Source organism: Echinops telfairi, unplaced genomic scaffold, assembly GCF_000313985.2.
Source record: "Echinops telfairi isolate 266 unplaced genomic scaffold, ASM31398v2 ScPeMD7_11;HRSCAF=52, whole genome shotgun sequence".
Classification (NCBI taxonomy): Eukaryota; Metazoa; Chordata; class Mammalia; order Afrosoricida; family Tenrecidae; genus Echinops; species Echinops telfairi.
Window position 1 is genome coordinate 39,748,611 of NW_022103908.1, and position 26,059 is coordinate 39,774,669.

Here is a 26,059-nt window from a genome sequence, read left to right on the forward strand (position 1 = left end):
TGGGTACTTTTTGGGAAAGGTTACTTGAGGAGGCACAGCAGGAAAATATAAAAGAGCTAGGAATTGAAAAGGCATGCATACTTTCTGGAACTAATCCCAGAGCAGTATGTGTAAAGAAATACCTAGATGGTAGCGATGCAGCAAGTCCATAAAACAATTAGTCCAAATGAGAACGGGAAGTCCGAGGGATCAAAAGAATGACTTTAAGCAGGAACCAGGTCCTATTCAACAAATAGTATGATTAAGAAGCAGGAAGATCGTTGTGATATGATGGAAAAGACATATGTTTCTTCTTGAAACATGAGAAAGAAAAGTCCATTAAGACTCCAGGAAAAACAAACTGCCCAAGACAGATAGGGAGCAAACTAAAACGTGGCATGAGGATCTATTTGACCTTGACGTTTGGAAGCTTCTCATCCTAGCAGAACAAAAATCATTAAGGAAAGGGTTATTTTGGGAATGAGGTAATGAAGCTAAGGGCTAAGGTAGGAGACGTATGCTCTGGATTTAATACTATTTTATACGGCTTGGATTTTTTCACCAAGTATACTTAAAACTATTAAAAATGGCCTCTCCCTTACATATAAAAAACGAGGCAAGGAAGAGAAGCCCCAGTAAGTCACAGAGAAAGGAAGTCTTCTAGAGAGAACAAAAGTCAGCTCATGACACCCAGACTCACCCCTTGTCCTCGTCCTAGTACACTTCCAACTGCACAACCAGGGAAAACCCCACATGCTTCTCCCAGGCAAGCAACATTCCGGGTGCTCGAAGCATACTCCATCTGAATGCAGTGGTAGGTAAGGCTGAAGAACAGGCTGTCTCTGGAAGGCACGATGGAGTGTGACCAAAAGAACAGTGTCACTAGAGCCCTGTGGTTGTAGGTGAGTCCCAGTGAACTGGAGGGGGAGATGCTGAGAGGACATAAGAAGAGAGATCTAGTTACCCAATCAACCCACTTGCTTCAGTTCTACAAGAAGTGAGCGCAGGAGGGCAAGGACCAGCTGGTACAAGGGATGACAGGCTGTGGGTACCAGTTCTGCTTACCTGAAAGGTCAGTTGCCTCTCTCTTCTGAGAGGCATCTGGAGAGAGGGCTGAGGGCCTGATCAATCTAGCCGAACCAGGGTCAAGTAGATCAAGGGATTGTCCTTGAGACCTGAAGCTGGATACGACACCTAGATGCACCCCTGATGCTGGCAGAAAATAATTCACATAAGATACTTGAGACTGGACAGGTAGGCAAAGAGGACCAGGAAGGTGGCCAAGAGTAGGGTTGGGACTCTGTTTCCATTTAGAAGAAGGTGGTGATGCCCAGGTCAGGGGGAAACATTGGTAATGCATTAAAAGGTAGGCTTTAATATCTGTTTGGAAAGTAGAATTGATATGAAACATCTTATTGTTTGAGAATTTATAGAAGCTCTGGTACTACACAGTCTTAGAAAAGCTGACCAAGGTAGTTTGGACGGACGTTGTGTTTGTCTATTTCTAAATCCATTGACCCATAAGGAAAGCTGGCCCTCATCTTTTCCAAACCAGATGTTGTAACATCTAAATATTTAAAGGTCTCCTTAAGGGCTCCATGTGTGAGACTTTGGAGAAAAGCCTTGTTCTGGATCCAAGCCACCTTTTTATCTTTATTTCTTTGCTCCCCAAAGTGACTTCTTTATGTCCAGGGTCCTCGTTTTGCAGTGAGATTGATGCTAGCATTGCTTTTCTGATGGAGGGCTCTAAGTAAGGTCCTTAGAAGTCTGTAACAATGGTGTGTTTTAAGTTTCATGATCATCTAAACAAGAATGATCTAAGGGGGTGAGGAAGTATCTGAATCACAACCACCTAGTCAGCATCTGCCATGGGCTTCTAAGCCTTGACATTACCTTTGCAGTTACAAGTTCCTTGGCACCCAGTGGAGGCCCCTGGATGATCCAAGTGGTTGTCCTAGACCACTAACCTAAAGGTTGGCAGTTCAAATCCACTTCGAGGTGCTACGGAAGAAAGCCCAGAGGCCTGCCCCTGTAAATAGGATCACCAAGAACTCCAGGGGAGCGTTTCCACTCTGCCACACGTGGGCTCTCCCTGAGTGGTCATGGATTCCGTGGCAGTGGGTTTGTTGTTGTGTGTTGTTTCAGCGCCCAATATCACTGCTTTGGATATTAGAATCTGTGAAGAAGGAGCAGATGTAGGTTTTCTCTGATTTTTAAAAAAATGTGTTTTTACCAAGTGAAGGGCAAATCCCAAAACCAACACCAAACTCTCTGTCATCAAGTTGGTTCTGACTTAGTGACTGGGCTCCAAATGGGGCTGTGAATCACCAGGTCAAGTGGCTTGGTACCCCAGCTGCTCCTAGGAGGAGAGATGAGATTTTCTACTCCCATCAGGATGTACAGTGTCAGAAACCCAGAGCCCTGTAGGATCACTATGAGAGCCCTGGTTCCTTGTTGGACTGTGAGCTGCACGTACACAGCCATGAACACGGTCAGGAGTTCCAGACCATCAGCGCCTCTGAAGGAGAAAGACAAGGCTTTTACTTCCATAAAGAGTTACAGTCTTGGAAACCTATGGGGGCATTTCTACCCTGTCCTTTAGGATTGCTATGAGTCAGAAACGACTCAGTAGCATTGAGTTTGAGTTTGAATGTCTTTTTGAGAGGGCCTCCGTGAATGAAGAACAAAGGATCCTATAATGTGCAGTTCAAAGGAGGATTTCTTAGGCGCACACACACACATTCAAAGAGAGAGAGGAAGAGAGATGACAATTTACTCGTCCCCAGAAGTGTGAATGTCAATGGACCACGGGAACCTTCTTGAGCCAGGAAGGTCATGCTCTTGGTGCAAAACAGCCCACCCATGGTATTAGGGCTGTCGATGTGAATCTTATTGGTCTTGTAGTTTTGCTTATATTTAATTTCATAGTTTATAGTTGAACAAGAGCTATAAACATAAGGTGTTTATATCAAGTTTTATGTTTGAACATGTTTAAGTAAAGTTATAATTTGAAACAACTTAAGTCAACATTAGGGGTTAAGAAGAATTTTTTTGTTTCCCCTCTGAAGGCATTTGCACATTGCTCAAATTGCAGGAAAACACTTCTTACAGTTTCTTTTTCACAGCTCTCCCATTAATTAATTTATTTGTCATATTTCTAACTTTAGTTCCTTTCTCTTGTTAATTAAAACAGAAAGAAAGGGAGAAAGAAAGACTTACCTACCCAAGTAACAATTATGCTTAGCTTTTACTTTTTAGCTAATGCCTAAGGGTGGAGGGTGGGGTGTCTCAGCGAGAGAATAACATACATGCACACACTACATGGCAGCTTGCTGTTTCAGGGAAAGAGATATGCCAGGGAAACTAGAGAAACCCCAGGAACAATAGCATCAACCCTACACTTAGCTTTAAGGGAATCAATTTGGATCTAGGTACTGGTGGGGTGTATCAGCTAGGACACCTCTAGCTTGCTTGTACCTGCTTGTCCAACTGAAGTGCCTTATACCATAAGAGCACAGATCACCCCTCCCCTCACCATGGTAATTCCTGGCCTTCTCAGGGGTGTGTCTGCCCTTGAGCATTCAGCGACATCAGGTACTGTTGGGGCTCCTGGTCTCCTCATCAGTGTCTAAAGCAGCTTCTGCAGGAAAGGGAGAGCGAGAGTAGACCTCATTCTGGTGCGCCAACCCTTGAGGGGGATGTTCCTGCTCAGAGCAGCTCATTCCGAGATGACTGCAGGGCCGGCCTCAGCTCGAGACATGACAGCCTCTCCCTAGATGACAGTGCTGCAGAGAACAGCCCTGAAGATGCAGTTCGAGGAGAGCAGCTGGTCTGACCTGCCCACATGGGGGCAAACCAAGAGGGGAGTTCTACAGACCAGTGACAGTAGCAACTCGTGGGGCAGCACGTGGCACTCCGTCTGAACTGGTTGGGAGTCACTCACAAGGGGGCCACACTGAGAGTCTAAAGGCATAAGAGGCTTCTTTCCTGACTGCAGGAATAGCAATGGGGACTTTTCAGGTGTGCACCTTTCAGATGTGAATGCTGAAGACCAGAAGGGTGTATGGTAATTAGGTGAGTGGGACCCGGGATATGTAACCCTGAAAGAAACCAGATTGGACGGATGGTTTAAAACATGTCCTTCTCACTATGGAACAGAGAGAGATTCCTTTGCTCAGTGTCTGGATCCCTGTGAGACTTGTGACTATCTGTATGTTCCTTTTTGTGTGTTTGTGTTTATCTATATAAGATAAGCAGAGTAGGCAATCTTACAGGCACAGAAACTGGATCAATGGTTTCTGAGAGGCATGGGGGGAGGTGAGCAGTGAGCCAATAATGGTGGGTACAGGGGAATAGTAAGTGTTCAAAAATTGAAGAGGAGGAGGTGGAGCTTTCCTGGTCATGTGCGATCAATTGAATTGTATCAGAGAGGAATTAATGAGAGGTGAATGATGGGTAAACATGATAGTGGGACAGGAGGAAAACAGAAAAAGAGAAAAGAAGGAAAAAAAAATATATATGCAAATATATAAATATATGTGTATTTGTTTATATGAGCAAATTCAAAAAGGAAACAGATGGACTTTGGGCCTCCACTTAAGTCTTACCTCAGTATAAGAACTGTCTGTTCTAATAATGTAGCATTGTATGATACTCACCTCCCTGACATGATCACTGAATACAAAATGGGTGCATAAGCAAATGTAGTGAAGAAAGCTAATGGTACCCGACTATTAAAAGATATAGCATCTGGGGTCTTAAAGGCTTGTAGTCAAACAAGCAGCCATCTAGCAGGGAGCAACAAAGTCCACATGGAAGAAGCACACCACCTGTATGATCATGAGGCGTCGATGGGAAGAGATATCAGAAGTTCAAAAGCAAGCAACCAAATCGATGTGAAGGGGCATGGATGTAGTGGAGAGATAAGTGGACAGGCCCTCTCAGAAGGGCCACACAGAAGGGATAATACATCCGGGGTGTGTTAGAATACCGATTAACCACATAACTATCCTCTAGGTCTTTAATATTTCTTCCCCTTCCTATTGTGGTTTTTATTTGTCTTACCTCATAAATCATGTTCGATTTGCATATGTTCATTTGCATCTGTAAGATCATTTGGTATATGAAAGCCAGGATAGATAACCATTCAGAAACAGTAACAGGGGTAATGGTTCCCTAAGGTACAGGAAAAGAGGAGGAGGGGGGAAGGAAGGAGAATAGGGAGCGAATAGCATTGATGATTGTATAACCCCATTCAATGGGATCTAACCACAGAATTGCATGTGAATGGATATATTGGATTATGTAACATATGGCAACAAACAAACTATTATCCGGATGAAAAGGGGACCTGAAAAGGGGGTAGGGAGTGGGAGGGAGGGGATAAGGGGATATGACATCAAGGAGTTCCAGAAAGAAGATGTTTAGTAACTGTGGTAGCATAATTATGCAATACTGCTGAATAAACAAATGAGTGGGTTGCTGCCGTTTCAGGCAGACGATGAAGGCATTCAAGGAAACCTTCCCCGGGACCCCTCAGCTGAATCCTGCTCTGATTCACTGGCAGGACTTTGCCACTGTGCTCTTCCCTGTCTGCTGGCTTTGAACTGCGGGGATGCTGAAAATGGATTTGGAGCTTCCACTGTCATCATAGCCTTGTGCAAGCTGGGTGTTCACAAGTTCAGTCGATCCATCGTCTCAAAGCTCCCCCTCTTTTCCCTGCCTGGCTGCTTGACCAAGCATGATGACCTTCTCCGGGGACTGGCCTCTCGCTAAAGAGATGCAAATGCCAGGCAGTCGCCTCAGCCTCCCATACAGATAGCTGCTGGTTTTGAACTGCTGACCATGTGGATCTCCTTCCAATGGGTCACCATTACACCACCAGCACTCCTCTTGGCAAGGAGTTGTGAATGTTTTCAGTGGGCAGCCATTCCATCTGCAATATTATCAGCAATTTGAGGCAAAGTGGTGAATAAATTCCAAGTGGGCATTTTGAGTTACAGTAGCATGCCCTATGTATCATGCTTGAAGAAATGTAGAAAGGTCTGTCCCATCCCAGGTCTATCAGTTGCAGGGTTGTCTTTAAGAATAACTTCTCTTTTATGCATAGAAAGAATTTCCACATTAGTAATCCAGTTTACACGGTCCTTATAGGTGTGGGCAGCTAAAGGAACTCCTAAAGTTCCTAGCGTCAGTGTCTGCCATATCCCAACCACCTAGGTTTTACTTGGTGCTGTATAGCGAGCACTTCTTGGGCTTCACTGTAAATATGTGACTCTGAGTATGGAAGCCATGACACCTGACCACTCACCTATGTTGCTAGTTGGCTCAGAATCTCTTTCCCCAGCCACCAGAATCTCACTGAAGTTCAAGGGCATTCTAGGGAAGAAGTTGGCCCAAATATACACCTTCCTAAGTCACAGAGCATAGATGGTCAGGGATGGTCACATGGAGCTGATTTCTTCTACCGAAGGGTCATGTGATCCTGTCCATAAAAATGTACCTCCCCAAGGGGAACAAATCGATGCTTTCTCGTAACATTGTTCGAGAAGGGATAGTTTGATTGACCTTTCCAAGCCATTGTTTCATGACATATTTATTACAAACGAACAATCAGAGCAGAGTTAAGTACGGCAGATACTGTATGGAGCAAATACATATCTCAAACCCTTCTCCATACTAGACCAGCAGTGTTTTCTACTAGTGGAAGCCACTTCCTGCTGGGAGGCAGGAAGGATAGCCTTTGGCTACAGGATCACGCGGAGGGCTATAAACATGCCTTACATGTTTCTGGATCAGAACTTTAAAAACGTATTTATAAAAGCTTCATGTATGAGCAGGGAACGTTCTAGGATGTTATTAGGAAAGGCTAGTGCAGGTGGGTTTCCTGGAGCTCCTCTCAGTTACAGCTTCCTGCTCAATGAATAAATTGGAAAAGTATCCGGTTCTGGGGCTTCCAAATGCGGACAGAGAGACTGGGCTAACAAGGAGAAATTACAAATCTCAGTTCCATAGTAACTGGGAAGCCCCAGAAACCCACCTAATTATTTCTTCGTTCTTGGGACACAGAAAGCAAAAGTGGTATTGCCAAAGAATAGTGAAAAGTGCTGTGACTACCACAAGAACGCATTCCATGGCTCTCGGAAGGAGCACAATGCCCCTTGGAAGTGAGGATGGTGGGACCTCGTCTCCCATGTTCTCAGGCGAGACCCGCCACTGGAGGAGAACGTTATGCTTGGTAGTGCCTCCGTGACAAAGAGGAAGGCTGTCAACAAGATGGGTTGACTTAATGGTTGCAACCATGGACTCAGCAGAACAATAGTGTGAAGCTGGCGCAGGACTGGTCAGCATTTCATTTTGTTGTCTGTGGTAGCCAGAGTGTAGGAGTGGAGTCTAGGCTGTCACTCTGGTGATAGCCAATGAGACTTCTGTGTGGGCATGGCCTTCTCCTGAGCATTCTGGGAAATCTGGGACTTCCTCCTGGAAGGCAGAAGACACTTCTCTCTCTCTGCCACTCCCTGGGAGACATTGCAGAAGACAAGCCACATGGATGCAACCAGACCTCGGAAGCTGGAGAAGCCACAGAGAGACCCTTGCCAGTGCTGAGATGCTTATAACGCCACGGGACCCAAAGACTTTCTACCGACTAGCTTGTAATCATCCTGCATTTGGCTTCATCGCATGTGTTTCATGAGTCTGAAGAGGACTTTATAGATTGGTATCAGACATAGGGCTAATATCAGACTTGTGGCCTTGGACTGGAGTGTGTTGGGATGTTTTCTCAATGTACAATTACTCTTGTATATAAACCTCTTCTTTATACACATATGTGTGTCTATGAATTTGTTTCTCGTCCACCCGGACTAACACATTGTCCATGGGGTCGCACTGAGTAGGAGTCAACTTGGTGGCAGCTGGCAACAAAAGCAAATAACTGGAAGGCAAGGCCTAACTGTATGCATACTGTACCTGTGGAGGTACACCGGGCACGTGGCTTCAGGCTCTGCTGTCAGTCTCTCTTGAAATTCTTCATCATTTTTGAACAAGGGGTTACACATTTTCATTTTGCACTAAACCAGACTCGCTGCCATCAAGGAGATTTCTGACTTACAGTGACCCTACAGGACAGGGTCTAACTGCCTCTGTGTCTGAGACTATAAATCTTTATAGAAGCAGAAAACCTCATCTTTCTCCTGAGGAACAGCTGGTGGGTTGGAACTTACTACTTGTCCAGAGTTTGGGGTGGCTTTCTCTTGGAAAATGTCTTCTTTGTAAATAGACTCTAGGAAGTCCTGGGCTGTGCCAGTGGCCAGCATGCTGTACTCTCCACGGAAACACTGGCAGTTGGAATCTACCCACAAGCTCCGTGGAATATAGGCTTAGTTAGCTACTTCCCAAACACCAGCCATTGACAAGCCTAAGGAGCACACACAGGGGTCACCATGCGTCAGGGTCAACTGGGTGATTTTTCAGTGATTCTGCCCTCCTCTTTGGCCTGTCTTTCTGCCTTGGGGGTCAGGACTTGGCAGGAGTGCATCCTGCTGGTTAGTCTCTCTGGTGCAAGTCTCCCTGTGCCTGTGCCATACATCCATGAGATGCTTTAGTGTAGAAATGCTGGTTGCTTTGTAGAAGCCTTGAAAAGCCATTTGCCCTATGAAATGACTTTTATTGATGTGATATAATCAGTGTTTCTTAATTGCACGATACATATGAGATTCATTTAAGTGGCTGCCTATGATGTCACCATTCTGCACAACTGCTTAGACTCATAGTTTCCAAATGTTGGTTGTAGATTAGCTTGATTTCTCCTGCAGATGGGATCTTTTTGAAAGGAAAAGAACGTGGCGGTTCTGACATTTCAATTACCCTAGAGTTTTATTACAAACGGGTCTCCCAGACAGGTGTGCCCTAGGAGTTAATCAATCACTGGAAATTAATCAAGTATCTAGTATAAGGAAATAAATAGCATTTGTATTTAGAGAGAGCATCATGTAAGCAGCCCGTCCTGTAAAAACCTGGACAGAAAGAACTACACAAGTAGTCTTTAAGAAAATCTGGCAGAACTATTGAAAACACCAGACGTAGATGCCAACCCACTGCCATTGAGTTGATCCTGACCCATAGAAACCCTGTATAGAGTTTCTGAGACTGTAAATCTTTACAGGAGCAGACAGCCTCGCCTTTCTCCCTTAGAGCAGCTGGTTGGTTTGAACTGATGACTTTGCGGTTAGCCGACACCATCATCAGGACTACTTAGACTTAGATACACATGTAATTATTTGTATTGCAAAAAAAAATCCTTTGGACAATGATCTACCAGCTTATTTTAAATATTAACATCTTTTACTGCAATTTAAACAGTTGATTTATAAAAAAGTGATCGAATTCCCTAGCTTTAATCATCCCCACACCCAAGAACCCAAACACAGCTAGTGAGTTGATTCTGACTCATACATAGTATGGAAACCATCACTTTGGGAGAAAGTTGGGTGATACCTTCACAGAGTTTTCTGTACTATTTTTGCAACTTTTGGTGAGACTCTACTCATTTAAGGAGCCCTAGTGGTGCAGTGGTTCAGCATTTAGCTGCAAACCAGAAGGTTCCCATGAAGCTGCTCCCGTGGAGATGACAACCGAAAACCCTAAGGGACAGTTCTTCTCTGTCACAAGGGGTCACAGTGGGCTCGACACCACCTAACAACATCATCGTTTTAAACTAAGGAGTTTAAAAATGATAATGGGGCCCTGGTGGTGCTGTTGGGTAAGATAACCTCAAGGTCAGTGGCTAAAAACCACCAGCCCCCCATCCCGAGGGAGGACATGAGGCTATCTGTTCCCATAGAGACTGACAACCTCCAAAATCCTACAGAGCAGTGGTTCTCAACCTTCCTCATGCTGCGACCCTTTCCTACAGTTCCTCACGTGGTGGTGACCCCACCCGTAACATTATTTTGTTGCTACTTCATCACTGTCATTTTGCTACTCTGATGAATCATAATGTAAATCGTAATGTATTTTCCGATGGTCTACAGGACCCCTGTCAAAGGGTCGTTTGACCGCCAAAGGGGTCACGACCCACACGTTGAGAACTGCTGCTCTATAAGGTCACTATGAACAAGAATCCACTCGATGGCCGTGGTGGTGAGTTTATGTGTATATCATCTAGTCGATTATTATGTCGTATGTTTAGTCTCCCACTCTTAGGTGAAGAACAAAGGCATGTATTTGCTGCATGCTGGGTCTTGCTGGTGACTTGAACATTTTGACATCCCGCTGGTAACGTGTCAAGTAAATGTATCAATCTGGATCTGGAGCTAGATGACCATAATACTCAGACCCCAACAATCATTTGTTCTTCCTTCGAAGAGATATCAACACAGACTAAAAAGTCATTTTTAAAACTATGTTTTCTTGTCTCAAGACCTAAGCAAGGTTCAGAGATGCCCAAATAAAGTTGCAAAAAGGAAGGAAATAAGAGCAGAGGCCTTGAATGATTAATCTGTATTTGTGGTATGAACCCAAACCCATTTATCTTTTCAGTTTAGCAACTGAACTTGATTATTATATGTGTTAGTCTGGGTAGACTAGAGAAACAAATCTACAAAAACTCATATGTGTTGAAGAGAGAGTTTTATACACAGGGTAATTGTACATTAAGAAAGCATCCCAAACCAGTCAAGTCCAAGTCCGTAAGTTTGATATTAGCCCATATGTCAGATACCAATCTATAAAGTCCTCTTCAGACTCACAAAACACATGAAATGACACTGAATGCAGAATGATCACAGGCTAGTGGGTAGAAAGTCTTTGGGTTCAGTGGTGGTGTAAGCATCTCAGCACTAGCAGAGGTCTCCACGTTCCAGGACTTTCCAGTTCCCAGGGCATGGGATCTATCAGCGTAGTGCCATGTGTCTTGTCAGAACAGAGTCTTCAAGGGAGTGAGCAGGGTCTCTCCTGCCTCCAAGGAGGAAAAGCCAGATTTCCCGGAATTCTAAGGAGAGGCCATGCCCACCCAGAGGCCTCACTGACTATGATCTGATTGACAGACTACACTCCACCTCTTCACTCTTAATCCTCTCATGTCCCAAAGTGACGCCAGGTTATGTAACTGCCACATTATGTCATTCTAGGTAAAGTCAGTTAATTTTCCCAATTGAAGTTGCTTTGTTGGGAATTATGGAAGCAGTTGACAAAAGTTAAAGGAAACAATGAAGTAACACATATGGTGAGGTATTGAAAAGAGAAACATAATTAATTCACTCATTGATGGGTTCCTCAGCTCCTGACTTAGTCAGACATTGATTGGCCCTCCCCTGCTGGTACTTACACTAAACCAATAAACAATTCATTATAGAGTATGCACATAACAAGTCAAGTATCAGTAGCCATGTTACAAAGAAAAAGAAAGCAAGGTGGAGGAAGCACACCAGCCTATGCGATCATGAGGTGTCGAAGGGAGCAGGTATAAGGCATCATCAGAACAAAAAATCTTACCATAGTGAATGAGGGGGGGAGTACGGAGTGGAGATCCAAAGCCCATTTGTAGGCCACTGGAGATCACCTTGCAGAGGGGTCTCGGGGAGACCAGCCAGACAGGGTGTGCTGTAGCAACGACGAAAAATACAACTTTCCTCTAGTTCCTAAATGCTTCCTCCCTTCACCCCAGCCCCCACTATCATGATCCAAATTCTATCTTGCAAGTCTGGCTAGACCAGAGGATGTACACTGGTACAGATGGGAAATGGAAACACAGGGAATCCAGGGCGAATGATCCCTTTAGGACCATTGGTGTGAGTGGCGATACTGGGAGGGTAGAGGGAGAGTAGGTTGGAAAGAGGGAACCAATTACAAGGATCTGTATGTGACCGCCTCCCTGGGGGACAGACAACAGAAAAGTGGGTGAAGGGAAACGTCAGACAGGGCAAGATATGACAAAATAATTATAAATTATCATGGGGGAGGGGGTAAAATGAGGACCTGATGCAGGGGGCTTAAGTGGAGAGCAAATGCTTTGAGAATGATGAGGGCAATGAATGTACAAATGTGCTTTACACAATTGATGTATGTATGGATTGTGATGAAGCAGAAAGAACCCCCAAAAAAAACGATTAAAAAAAAAGAAAGCAAGGTAAAAGTATCACTCACTCACTCAATCACTCATCCAGTTGGTGCTGACTCAGATCGATCTTATAGGATAGGGTAGAACTGTCCCCGTGAGTTTCAGAAACTGTAACTCTTTATAGGATTACAAAGCCCCTTCTTTTTTCTTCAGAGGGGCTGGTGGTTTTGAACTGCTGCCCTTGAGTCTCACAGTCCAACACGCAACCAGTATGCCACCAGAGCTCTTTAGGTGACGGTGTAGAGTACTGGGAATCAGAGAAAGATACTGATTTTAACACTTCGAATGATGTTGCTTTCCTATCAATGGGGAGATAGAGTTACTTACAGTCATCTTCACTATAGCAGAACAAAAAAGTCCTAGTGACTTGGCAGTTGTAAAAAAGAAAGAAAGAAAAGTCATGTGGGGAGACGTCTGACCTCCTCTGACTTCACAGGGGGAGGGAGACTCAAACTCCACATCAGTCCAACGCTGATTCCTGTGAGGCCGGGATCAGACCTGCCTCCACCCTCCAGTCCTCTAACCAGTTATGAGGCCAAACATCCCCACACAGCTCTCTTCTTCTCAACTGGATCCCATCATTCTTTGCAATGACCACACAGAACTTACAGACCATTCTCATGCCGATGGCCTTCATTCATAAAGCTGACAGTTTACAATTCAGGACCATCTGTTCAGGACAGCCTGTCCCTGGTCTTGGGTCTCCCAGCTACAAAGGCCCTTGGCCTCTGTGCTGCTTGGACAACGTTAATTGCCTTTTTAGCACTGCCAATAAATTGCTCAGCTCAAGCTCTGAGGGTCAACGAATCTAGCTCAAGCTGAGGCGCATAATCCTGCAAGCTGGCCGAAGGCTCTCAGGTCTGCCGGCTCTGGGCTGGGAAGTACCCCGCTCTTTGATTTTGTGCTCTGATTCTTGGTTTTGCTGCTGCTACTCCTCTGCCCTTTCCTTAACACCACAATTTTGTGTCCTGGATCAAGGAGGAAGATCAATGTGCCCAAATCTCGGGGTCCAAAGGACACACTTCCACTCCCGGCTTTTTATTCTTGATAATAGTGAAATACCACCCACCTCGTCTCCTTGCCACTGAGATGGCCCATTTTATACCCAGCATGGCAAAATTGACCAAGCTCCATGCTAGAGTCTGAAGCTTTTACAACTACAGTTAGCTCTGTTAACAGTTACTCAACAGCTGAGTCATTTAATCCTTCAGCATCTTCTCCCACCTTCTCTTAGCCTGACCCTGACCCATCATGGAAGAGTCGTTTGTTGGAAATGATGAAGTAATTAGCAGCAGCATAGCAGTGAAACCAACTTGATGGTTGTATTACATTAATCCTAATTCTGGTGAAATCTGTTTCCTCAATTTTCCCTTCGACCCTTGCAGACAGTCTGTGATTTGAACACTTATTTGGCAAAGCAATGGAAATCCTTTGACCTGTAATACAGTGAATCTCAAACCTATTGGACTTACTTTCTGTTGTATAATACATACTTCAGAATCCTTCTTTTACTTCCTGGAGATGAAATCGTGGGTAATATAACCTATCCAGAGACATCATCTCAAGAATTCATGAGATCAAGAAAATGAAGCCAAGAAACACAAGGAACATAATTTAAAGCAAAACAAACACAAAACCACATCTATACCCAGACTGACCGTGGCAACTCAAATGCAGTCTGAGGCTCAAGACCAGTCATACCATGAACACTGCAGGTGGTTGTGGTAACAGGACAGGAAAGAAGGGCCAAGTCATTCAGGAAGCTTGCATGTCATTTGTCACTGTGTGTCCTGGGGCTGCCTTTAATGTCAAGGGAAAGAGTGGGAGAGTTTAACCCTAGTGACATAGTGGTTACATGTTCGGCTGCTAACTTCAAGATCAGCAGTTCAAACCTATCAGCCTTCTTCAGGAGGAAGATGAGACTTTCTACTCCTGTAAAGAGTTGCAGTCTTGGAAACGCACAGGGGCCTGGTACTACAGGGTTGTTATAAATTGTAATCAACTCAATGGCAGCGAGAGAGATAGGCCTAGTATTTTGTCTGACATACTTTGAACATGTTATCAGGAGAGACCAGTCTCTGTAGAAGACTAACGTGCTTGGTAAAGGAGACGGGCAATGAAAAAGAGGCAGACCCTCGACAGCATGGACTGACCTGGTGGCTGCAACAGTGGGCTCCAACATAACAGTCCTTGTGAGGATGGCACCGTGCCGGGCAGTGTTTTGTTCTGTTGTGCAACGTGGCTCTATGAGCTGGAACTGACTCAGCGGCAATTCATAAGACTACACCTCGGAGCATACGAACCAGGAAGCTGGTCTCCCTGAGAGTGGCTCTGGCTGTGCAGTTGCCCACATGACATTTGGCATAACATTGCACGTGGCACAGCCCTCTGAGACCGAGACTGCTTCATGTGTTGTGGGAATGACTGTCACCAGTGCCAGCCAAGCTCCCCCAAAGTTGGCCAACCTTTCCTAGTACCGCCCTCCTCCCCTCACAGGCAGGTTTGTCCCCTTTAAGCACCTTTGCATTAGGAACCTTAAGTTAAGTTCATGGGATTTATTTTCAGATAGTTATAAAAAAAGAACACTGTTATTTGACTATTTTGATATTAGAGCTGTTCATAACAGTTTACACGTGTAAACTTGGAACTAAACCGCATATCCAACAGAATGGAAATTATGATTCTAATTGATTGATGAATTTTAATGGATCCAAACAACACAACATCGTGTAGCAATTTAGCAGGTAGATGGAGTCCGACAGTTGTGGGACCTGTGTGACAGTGATCCACTCTATGCACAGGTTGTGGCTCGGGAACTGCTGGCTGAGTACTCCAAACAGTTTGAAGAAAGACGGCTGGCTGGCCTGCTCCAGAACTGGACTGCGGCCCTGGGGGACAAGCTGAGAACCAGGTATGCCTTGTCCAGCCCATCACTGCCCTTGGCTTTCCGTGCCTTATCACCGAGCGGGAGTTAGAGAGCTTTGCCGCGGCACGATTCTCTCTTATTTGATTTTTTTTTAATTAATAAGAGAGGCCTTCAAAAAAGTTTGTGGGAAAATTCCATCATCTTTCGATTCCATATTTCCATGAACTTTTTGAGGCTTCCTCCCATTTGATCTATATAGAAAGAAAACATGACAAATTCTCTTCTAGAAACCTGTGCTCTTTCCCTTCCATATTCACTGTTCCAAGAACTTTACAAGTTTGGGTCCTGCTCAACCCCCTGCCCTCCCCCACCCCCCCCCAGGTGGATGCCGTTACTTTTCCCGGTTCACATGTGTGAAAACTGAGGCACTGTTTTGCCCAAGGGAAGCGTGGCTAGTGAACGATGGAGCTGGGGCTGGAACTTAGAATGTCTAGCTGAAGGATCAGTGGTTTTTTGTTTTTTTAATCTGTTAGGGTCTTTTTTTTTTTTAATTCACTTTTGTTTTTAGTATTGCCTTTAAGTTTCAGTAGGGCCTACCATCTGTGGTATTTCGCAATTTCCTCTTTTCTTCAATATCTTGTTTCTAAGATTCGTACAAGGTTGTTTTGTGTAACTGAAGAGCGGATCTTCTTGCTTATAATGCTCCATTATGCACACTTGCCATACTTTATTTGCTCATGCTAACCTCCCATATCAATGGATATTTGAGCTAGGTCTAGTTTTTCGGCATTTGCACAAGGCTGTGAACAGACATGTACATGTTTTCTAGGGAACTTGTATCAGAGTTTCTACGGGTCTTTCAAACTTGACTGACGTGAGCCAGATTGAGAAATATATTTTATACCACTGCCGGCACCCAGAGTTTGCAATCTCTCGGATGAAATTATATCTTGGGATATATGCCAACAAGGGGAGCAATGACTATTTTGTGGAGTACACCGATGTTCTACCTGACTAGATAGTGGCCAAGTCATTTATGTATGTGCGTGTACAAATTTACGATGTCTTGTGGAGTCATCATTGCACCAAAACTTGTTTTAGTTGCTCTTTATCTTAAAGAAAAAAGGTAGACGTCACTGCTGTCCTCTGAAAACACATGGCTTGGCTTACACCTTATGCTTCCTTTTGAGGAACATAAATTCTTAAATAAGAAATTAATGGTTCGATGTTTTCTTTTATAGTCAACATTTTCTGCATCTTGTCACCTCTGACCTCACAAGACACAATTATTCAGGTTGAGACTCTCACTTTTCACATGAAGTCTTTAATCTATGGGAATTCTGTGTCTGTGGTGGGAGGAAGTCATCCGATTTCATGTTTTTTTCCCTTAGGGACTGTCAGTTTTTCCAGCACCTGTCAATTTTAAGAATCGTTTACTGAATTAATTCCTTTCTAAAGATCTGCAATGTCCCCGCTTGCATTTATTGAGTTTCCGTACATTCATGAGTCCATTTACTGACAGCCTATTTTGCTCCTCATCTGTTTGTATAGCGTGCTCCAATACTATACTTGATAATTGCCCTAGTTTTATAGAAATATTTTTACATATTCACAATTATGTTGGCTGTTCTTATACTTTGAACTTCCATATATATTTTAGAATCTGTTTTCGAATTCCTCACATAAAACAAAATCAGAGAACCCCTTGCTAGATTTTTCTCTGAAAACATATCAAACTATAGATTGGTTTTCAGATAAATTGATATATTTCTAAAAACCGGCTCTTCTTATTTATTTTAATATTCTAAAAGTCTTCCAGAGTTTTACAGTTTTTCCATAAAACTTGTATATTTTTTAGAAATCTGTTACTAGGTGCCTTATAATTGTGGATGTTGTATATTATTTAAATTATATCATTGTTAGTCACCAGTTAATTTTTTTTCTCTTCCCTTTCTAAAAATTTTGTGATTTGGGTGAAAGTTTTTGGAGCAAATTGTTTTTCTACTCCACAATTCACACGCAATATATTTGATGAGATTGGCTGCAACCCTACAATGTAGTAACACTCTTTCCACCTTCCCCTGATACTTACCATTTTCTTCCCTATCCCTTCTTTCCTTCTGAATTTTATCCCCGGGCAAATGGGACTCTTTTGACTTTATATAGTCAGTAGTTGAAAGTAGTGTATGCCCTTGCTTTTACTGTTCACCTTGTCAGCCCGTCTATTGTTTGAGTGAAAGTTGAACCATGGGGTGAGTTCAATTCCAGGCCTGAAGAGCATTCCTGGGGTTAGTCACTATCAGGCCCGTAAATTTGGTCTTTTTATTATTATTATTATTATTTTGAGTTCTGTTCTGCATTATCTCCCACTCTATCCAATACCTATTATGGGAAACCCTTTCAGAGTAGTCAGTAGAGGTAGCTGGGCACCATCTAGGTCTTCTTGTTTCAATGTCATGGAGGCTGGAATTCATGTGTTCGTTAGTTCTTTGGACTAATTGTTTGCACGATATCTTTGTTGTTTCTTCCGTCTTCTTTGGCTTCAGCCAGGGAGAAGCCAAGAAGGCTGCTCAAACACATTTAAAACTCCAGTCACGACTCACCAAAGTAGAGTGTGGACCACTGTCTGTGGACTATGTTATGCCAGTTGGTTTTGATGTCTCCTGGGAAGATGGTCTTGAGCTTCCAGGTTCAGAGACTAGTTTCTGCAAGGTGTTTGGTGATAGCTAAGAAGTTTTCATAATTCTGTCTCCTATATGCTGCACTGCATGCATGGGTGTATTTGCAGTTCATATAAAAATATATGCAGACATGCAGAGGTGTCAAAACTCTTCACGGTTGTGATTCTGTTCACCTTTGCATCCCTATTCATCCTGAGTGTCTAGAGATCTACTCATAGATTATTACTATTCTTACAGGATTATAATGTGTAAGAGCATTTATCTTTTGTGCTTGTGTTAGTCCGGGTAGACTAGAGAAACAAATTCATAAACATGCATATGTGTATAAGAAAGAGCTTTATATATAGAGCAATTGAATATTGAGAAAACATCCCAGCCCAGTCCAGATCAAGTCCATAAGTCCAGTATTAGCCCATATGTCCGATACCAGTCTATAAATTTCTCTTCAGACTCACGCAACACATGCAAGATGATCACAGGCCCATGGGTAGAAAGTCTTGTGGATCTAGTGGTGGTGTAAACAGCTCAGCACTGTCATGGGTCTCCACATGGCTTTTCCAGCTCTGAGGCTCTGGTTGCCATCAGCCTGTCTCCATGTGCCTTGTCAACAAGAATGTCTCACAGGGATTGAGCATGTGTCCCACCTCAAGGGAGCTATTTATCTCCTTAGCGCCTCCAAATGAGTCATTAAGCTGCCACCTGATTGACAGGTAAACTCCACACCTTCACTCTTAATCCTCAAATTGACAACAGATTATGTAGCCACCACAGTGCTTCTCTAGTGTCTTAAGTCTCGTTAGCTATTTTCTCTTACTTTTCTTCCCACCTAGGGTAAGCTTCAAATAATGTGTCTATGTGTAAACCTCTTTGTGACTTTCGACAGTAGTGATTTCGTACAGTTTTTATCCTTCTCTGATTGACACAATCCGTACATACATCATTTGTGTCCAGCACATTAGTACATATGTTGCCATCATCATTCTCACAACACCTGCTTTCTACTTGAGCCCTTGGTGTCAGCTCCTCATTTTTAAAAAAAATTCATTTATCCATTAATAGACACATAGGTTGCTTCTATTTTTCTGCTACTGTGAATAATGCTGCAATTAATATGAGTGTGCATATATCTGTGTCACAGTTTTTATTTCTCTCATATTCCCCACTGGGGAATTGCTGGATCATATGCTATTTCTGTTTCCAATCTTTAAGCAAGTGCTGTACTGTTTCCCACAGCAGTTGTGTCATTTTAAAGTCCCACCAGCAGTGAGTGTGGCAGTCCCTCTGCATCCTTGCTAGCATTTGTCACTCTGTCGCCTTGAACTCTGCTATGAGTGCTTGGGCAAGGCGATATCTCACTGTTTTGATTTGCAAGTCTCTGATGACAGGACCGTGGACATTTCTTCCTGTTTGTTGAACACCTAAATGTCTTCTCTTGTGAATGTCTTCTACCCATTTTTTATTTGACTTGTTTCTCTTCTTGTTGCGTTATTGACGTTTTCTACACATTTGTAAGATTCGCCTCTAGTCTGATACATCGTTGCCAAATGTATCACCAGTCTGTAGGTTCTCCATTTACTCTTTTGACGAAGACGTTTCTTATGCATAAAGGTTTTGATTTTGAGGAGGACATAGTTGTCTACTTTGTGTTCTGCTGTTTGTTTTTAGTTATGTTTGCTAGTGCATTTGTGTCATGTATTATTGCCTCTAAGTTTGCCCTTATTTTGTCATTGATGATCTTTATAGCTTTAGGTTTCCCACTTAGGCCTTTGAATTCTGTTGAACTAGTTGTTTTATATGGTGAGGGTGTTATGGATCCCGATTCATTTTTCTGCAAATGGGTATCCTATGTTGCCTGCAACTTTTGTTAAAAAGACTGTCTCTTCCCTTTTGAAGGAATTTCAACTATTTGTCAAAGATCAGCTGTCCATAAGAGGACAGATTTACTTCTGGGTTCTCTGTTCTGTTATAGTAGATTTTTAGATTGGAGTGTTTGAGGTCTCCTATTTTGTTTCCCATTAGTAGTGCTTTGTTTATTTAGAATTATTTTCCTTTCTGTAGAAGGTTGGTAATTAGTTTTCCCATCTTGTTAAAGATCAATAATGGAATCTGGATCTGAGTTTCATTATATCTGTATACTTTGAGCAATATTTTCACAATGTTAAGTTGTCCAACCTTGAGCATGGTTTATTTATTTCCATTTATGTATGTCTCTTGTGGTTTCTTGTTTAGTAGTGTTTTGTAGTTTTCTTTTATGTATCTGATTAGATTTATCCCTAAGTACGCCATCCTCTGGGTGGTTATTGCAAATGGCATTGCTTTCTGCCTTTCCTTTTCAGACCTTTCTTTGTTAAAGTAAAGGAATCTGAATTCTGTTGAACTCGTTGTTTTATATGGTAAGGGTGTTATGGATCCTAAAGCTATTTTCACATGTGATTTTCGAAGCAGACACTTTGCTGAGTCTCTCTATTCATTCCAGCAGTTTCCTTGGTGAATTTTAGTATTTTATACATAAAGGATCATATTATCTGCAAATAGAGAACATTTTACTTTTTATTTTCCAATTTGTGTGCCTTTCATTTCCATTTTTTGGCCTTATTGCTCTGGCGAGGCCTCCCACTGCAGTGTTGGACACGCGTGGTGACAAAGGACAGCCTTGTCTGGTTCTCACGGGCATGGTGATGTTTTCAGTCGCTCCACTGACCATAATGTAGGCTGTTGTTTTTGTTTAGATGCTCTAAATTCTGCTGAAGAATTTTTCTTCTATTTCTATTTTACTAAGTATTTTTTTCAAGAACAGTAGTTAGATTTTACCAAAGCCTTTTTTTCTGCATCGATTAGTATTATCATGTAGTTCTTTTACTGTGTTCTACTTATATGGTGAATTATCTTGCTTGCTCTCCCAATGTGGAATTATCCTCGCATAGGGAAGCAACCAAGTCCACATGGAAGAAGCACACCAACCTGTGTGATCATGAAGTGTCGATGGGATCAGGTATGAGGCGTCAGAAGACCCAAAACAAACAACCATTTGATCCGAACCAGGGGGGTCGGAATGGAGACCCAAAGCCCATCTGTAGACAATTGGACATGCCCTCACAGAAGGGTCACAAGGAAGGGACCAGTGAGGCAGGCTGCAGTACAGCACTGACAAAACACACAGCATTCCTCTGGATCTTCAGTGCTTCTTCCCCCAGCCCCCAGCCCCCTGATTTTCATGACCTCAGTTCTACCTTACAAATCCGGCTAGACCAGAGCATGTACACTGGCACAGATAAGAGCTCTCAACACACAGAATCCAGGACAGATAACCCCTCAGGACCAATAATGAGAGTAGTGATACCATGAGGGTAGGGGGAAGGTGTGGAGAGCGGGAAGGAGGAGAAAGGGGGAACTGATTGCCATGATCAACTAACAACAGAAACATGGGTGAAGGGAGACAGCAGACAGTGTAAAATATAAAAATCATTTATTAATAAATTGTCAAGGGTTCACAAAGGTGAGAGGGGAGGGGAAGGAGAGGGGAAAAAGAGGAGCTGATACCAAGGGCTCAAGTAGAAAGAAAATGTTTTGGAAATGATGATGGCAACATATGTACAGATATGCTTGATACCATTGATGTTTGGATTGTTATGAGAGCAGTAAGAGCCCCCAATAAAATGATTTATTTTTTAAGTCATCCTTGCATATTTGGTATGGATCCCACTTGGTCATGATGTGTTGCATTCTTACCTGGTATTTTGATACGTTGTGAGATTCTGTTGACGATGGTCTAGTTGAGGATATTTGTATCGCTATCTTGAGGAGGGATTGTTGATCTTCGGTGCCATTAAGCCCATTCATCCAGAGTGATCCTGTGGGGACCCAAAGGGCTTATAGTGATGGTTTTCCTAAAGGACTCAAGATGATCACAGGGGATTATTATTAAAAAGGACATTGTTGAGAAGAGGGTCAGGAAAGTTGGGAGAAAAATGTCCCATCGTAGCAGTGCACCTGGATCATTCTTCAAGGGAACAAGGCTGCCGCATAACAATTTCTTTGAGAAACCTTACCTCATCCACCCTAAAGGCCTAATCTTTTTTTAAAAATCATTTTATTGGGTGCTCGTACAACTCTTATCACAATCCATCCATACATCTGTTGTGTCAAGCACATTTGTACATTCGGTGTGTAGGCCTTATCTCGTCCCCGACCCCAGGCTTCATTTTTGGCCCTCGCATTCAAAGAACAGTGACAAGGAACACAATCGAAAATGATGCCGAAACGTTAGTGTTCAGATGGTGTCGATTGAAGCACGTGGTATGTTTGGGGGAGGGTCAGAGGGATGGCAGGACCACTTTCACAAGGAAACATGTAGATGGAAGATATGTCCAGGAAAAAAAACAACCTTCACATCTTGATATTTTTGTTGAATAAAGGTTTCTAAGATTTTATCGTGATAGTATTTTAAATCTACCTTCTATACTCAGGTAGCAGGGGGTGTACTGTTCTGCTTGCTTGTTTGGCAGCACTGGGGAGCTCCCTCCCTGACCCTGACTAGGTCTGGTAGTGGACGGGCATGTGAGCTTGAGTCTCTGATTGCTGACCGTGTAGGTCCGCTGAGGGCAGGCAGTGGTTGTCGTATGTCATCGATCCAGAGGTGCTAGAGCAGGTGGTGCCACTCACGCACAGAGCGGAGCACCAGGTGTGCTAAGTATGGGTGAGTAGGGTTATTAACTCCACATGCCTGGCAAAAGCCAGAAAAGGCATGGGGGGAGGGGAAGGGAAAAAGGAAGAAAGCACAGTAAGGCCAAAGTGGATGCCCAAGGAGAAAGAAAATTAATCAAAGAAAAAGTACCAGCATCAAACGAATGTGGCACAGTATGGTTGCTAGCTGAAAACAGGGCTGCAGTGGACCTGTGCGGCCTGTTCCAGGGGACGGCGCATCTCCAAATGCAGAGGCCCAGGCAGGCACCACTGAACGTGGAAGTAGCAGGGCCGTGGGACTTGCTCAGCCCATTGAAATCATTGTGAAACTTGAATCAGATTGCTGCCTGTCTGATTTGGCAATAGAATACAACATAGCTATGTGGGCATTATCAACATTTTGTTGGGGGTGGGGGAGGAAGTGATTAAAGTAGCTAACATAGCAAAAGGTGTGAAGTCATTGACCACAAGAAACGCAGGTCATGGAAGAGGTTGAAACGTTACTGTTGGTTTGGGTAAATCAGAAACTACACGGTGGCGCAGTAGTAATGTGTGAGAAGGCTCAAAGCCACCCTGGTGATTTAAAGGGCTGGAAAAATGACTTTAGAAGTGTATTTGTTCAGCATCAGAACCCATCACTTGGTTTTCTCCGATTTCTTATGAGAACTCTATGTTCAGTTCTCTAATTGTTCAGTGTTCAAAAATGAATTTGGAGCGGATTGAGTTCGACACCTGGTATCAGCAAGTGTGGTTTCATAACATATAAGCCAAGTCTCCCTTTCAAGGGGAAGGATTTTTATTAGGATGCTTTTATCTCACATGCTTTTCTGCCTTCCTACATTTTGTATATAAATATTTCAGCCTACGTATTTCCCCCTTCAATACTGCTGTCCTATTTTGTAGTTTTAGATGCTTAAGTTGTATATTCTCACACCATGTTCCACAGATTTTGAGCTGTACTTTCTGTTGTTGAATTCTAAATGTGTTTTTAATTCTGTGGTTTCTTCTTTACTTGCTCATTATTTGGAAAGGTGTTTGGAGATGTTTTGCTTATTGTTTTGTTATTGTCTTCTGATTAGAGCAGCCTTTTCAGAGTCTAGTTATCACTAAGTTTATGGACATTTCTTATATCTTTAGCTTTACAGACAGAAGTCCAATTGACATGAACAAAAATCATACCTTTTCTTTAAAAAACAACTTATTTTATTTTAAAACAGCATAATTATACACGCTAACTTATAAATGAACTATGTGACACTATATACTTATATAAAACTCATAATAGTTAACATTATACAGCATTTGAGATCTTGGTTTCAGAGTGGCTTGGGTCGATTGGCATGAGAATCTCCACTGCGTTGCTTGTCTTTACATTAGATATTAAATTTCTGAGAATGTTTTTTACTAAACTTTTTATTATGCTATTACTGAAGTAATATTTTCATGAATGCAATCAATTTCCAGTGATTATTACTCAGTGTACATTGATGTCAAATTGATGTATATCTATTGAGATAAGTATACCACACAGAAAATTTCACAACTTAGAAGAAAATCGAGTTAGACATATATGTGTCTCATTAAATGGATAAAAGTCGGCATAAATGGTAGGAGGTAAATGTAAACAGTTTCTATAATTTTCATCGAGGAAATTGAAATACATCAAATAACGCATCCCATAAACATATTAATATTGATTCTTTGAACTGTATGGAGATGTACATAAGGCTTGGCACCTGGCCAGCTTCTGTAAATGTCTTATGTGAGGAAAGAGTACTTAAATTGTCCACTGAGGACTCTTCATCTCCCTGCAAAACCAAACTCACGCCATTAAGTTGATTCCGAATCATAGCGTCCCTGCAGACTGAGTTGAACTGCCCTTTTGAATTTGCAAGGCTGTAAACCTTGACGGGAGCAGAGCCCTCTGTTTTCCTGGGAAGCAGCTGGTGAGTCCCACTGCGTTCCTTGCAGTTGGCCCAGTGTACAACCCGCGACATCACTGGGGCTCCTGGTAGGACTCTAAATGGGTCCACAAACCAGGCTTGTTAATGGTGATATTCTCTATTTGTATCTGTGACTCTGAATGACAGAAATGATCAAGAAATAGACTATTAGCCAAATAGCTTGGTGGTTCCAACCCACCCAGCAGCCTCTGGGAGTGAGGCCTGGAGCTCTCTGCCTCTGGACAATCAGATCCTTGAAAACCCAAGGCAGCATGTCTACTGCACACGCTTGGGGTCGTCATGTGTTGGAACTGATGTAAGAACAACTAGAACCACCGTATGTTTACTGCTTTTAAAACATTGTTGGCCTTAGTAATAATTGAAGAAATCATACTGGAACTCACCATTCTGCTGACAAATCCAACACTTTTCCCCTGGAGCTTTAAAGATGGAGAAATGGATCCAACAGCTACATGAATGTATTTTTCTGATGAGTTAGACTTTTTTTTTAAACCTTTAGAAGTATTCCTTTTCATCTTGAAATATTTGTCTTGAAGTTGATTCTGCCTGATCCCAAGGGACAAACAGCATAGGCCAGGAGCTAGACACGTATGTATCTAGATGACAACATATTGAAATGCAGTAAGGACTACAGAGGGAATTCTGGAATGAAGGGAGGGAGTGTGCTGGGGATTGAGAGGATTGTGGTCAAGAATAGAACTCCTGCCAACAGATTGTGAAATGGCCGGTTGCTTGGGCTACAGAAGGATCTCAGCACACTTGGACCCTTGGGCATGTGAGGGTGTGGGAAAAGCAACACGGAACTAGAGATAGACCTTCTCCTAGATTCCCAGGAACCACACCTCCCATTGACAGGCAGGGTCCCTTAAATGCCATTCAATGAGTGGGGTTTTCTGGATATTCCTGAAGTAGGTGAGACGGAAGGTTTATAGGACTAAAAAGAAAGGAGCTTTGAAAAAGTTCATAGGTTCACAGACCCGAAGGAAGAAAACGGATGATAATAAAACTAGTAGTAGCCACAAACATTCAGCACATTTTGAATACCAAGCACCCTTCTATATGATTAATACACATCTTCTCTCACTTAATCTTTAGGACACCTGAGATAGTTTATTGTGGCTATGCATGGGCACAGCAACATGGACTTCCACTCACCAAGGCTGACTTGGCCACTGCCACTGCTGAGTGCCCCATTTGCCAGCAGTAGAAACCAACATTTAGTCCAAGATATGGGACCATTCCTTGGGGAGATCAGCCAGCAACTTGGTGGCAGGTTGATTACTAGGACCATTTCCATTACGGAGGGGACAGCGTTTTGTTCTTACTGGAATAGACACCTACTCTGGATATGGATTTGCCTTCCCTGCACGTGATGCTTCTACCAAAACTACCATTCGTGAACTTACAGAATGCCTCATCCACCGGCATGGCATCCCACATAGCATTGCTTCAGATCAAAGAACTCACTTCACAGCAAATGCAGTGCAGCGATGGGCCCATTCCCATGGAATCCACTGGTCGTATCATGTTCCTCATCATCCTCAAGCTGCTGGTTTGATAGAACAATGGAATGGGCTCCTAAAGACACAATTACGGCGCCAACTAGGTGGCAACAACTTGTGGGGCTGGGGCAATGTTCTCCAGGAAGCTGTATATGCTCTAAACCCGCAACCAATATATGGTGCTGTGTCTCTAATAGCCAGAATTCATGGGTCCAGGAACCAAGGGGTGGAAGCTGCAGTGGCACCACTCACTATTACTCCTAGTG

At 43.1% G+C, this 26,059-nt stretch overlaps 1 protein-coding gene across 1 annotated transcript in view; it reads left to right on the forward strand.

Annotated features, from left to right (window-relative positions):
- ACOXL (acyl-CoA oxidase like) overlaps positions 1-26,059 on the forward strand; it is a 392,883-nt gene that overhangs the window by 263,381 nt on the left and 103,443 nt on the right. The window contains 1 exon segment of the mRNA XM_045287148.1: positions 14,899-15,008. Within this exon segment, the coding sequence (XP_045143083.1) occupies positions 14,899-15,008 (110 nt within the window).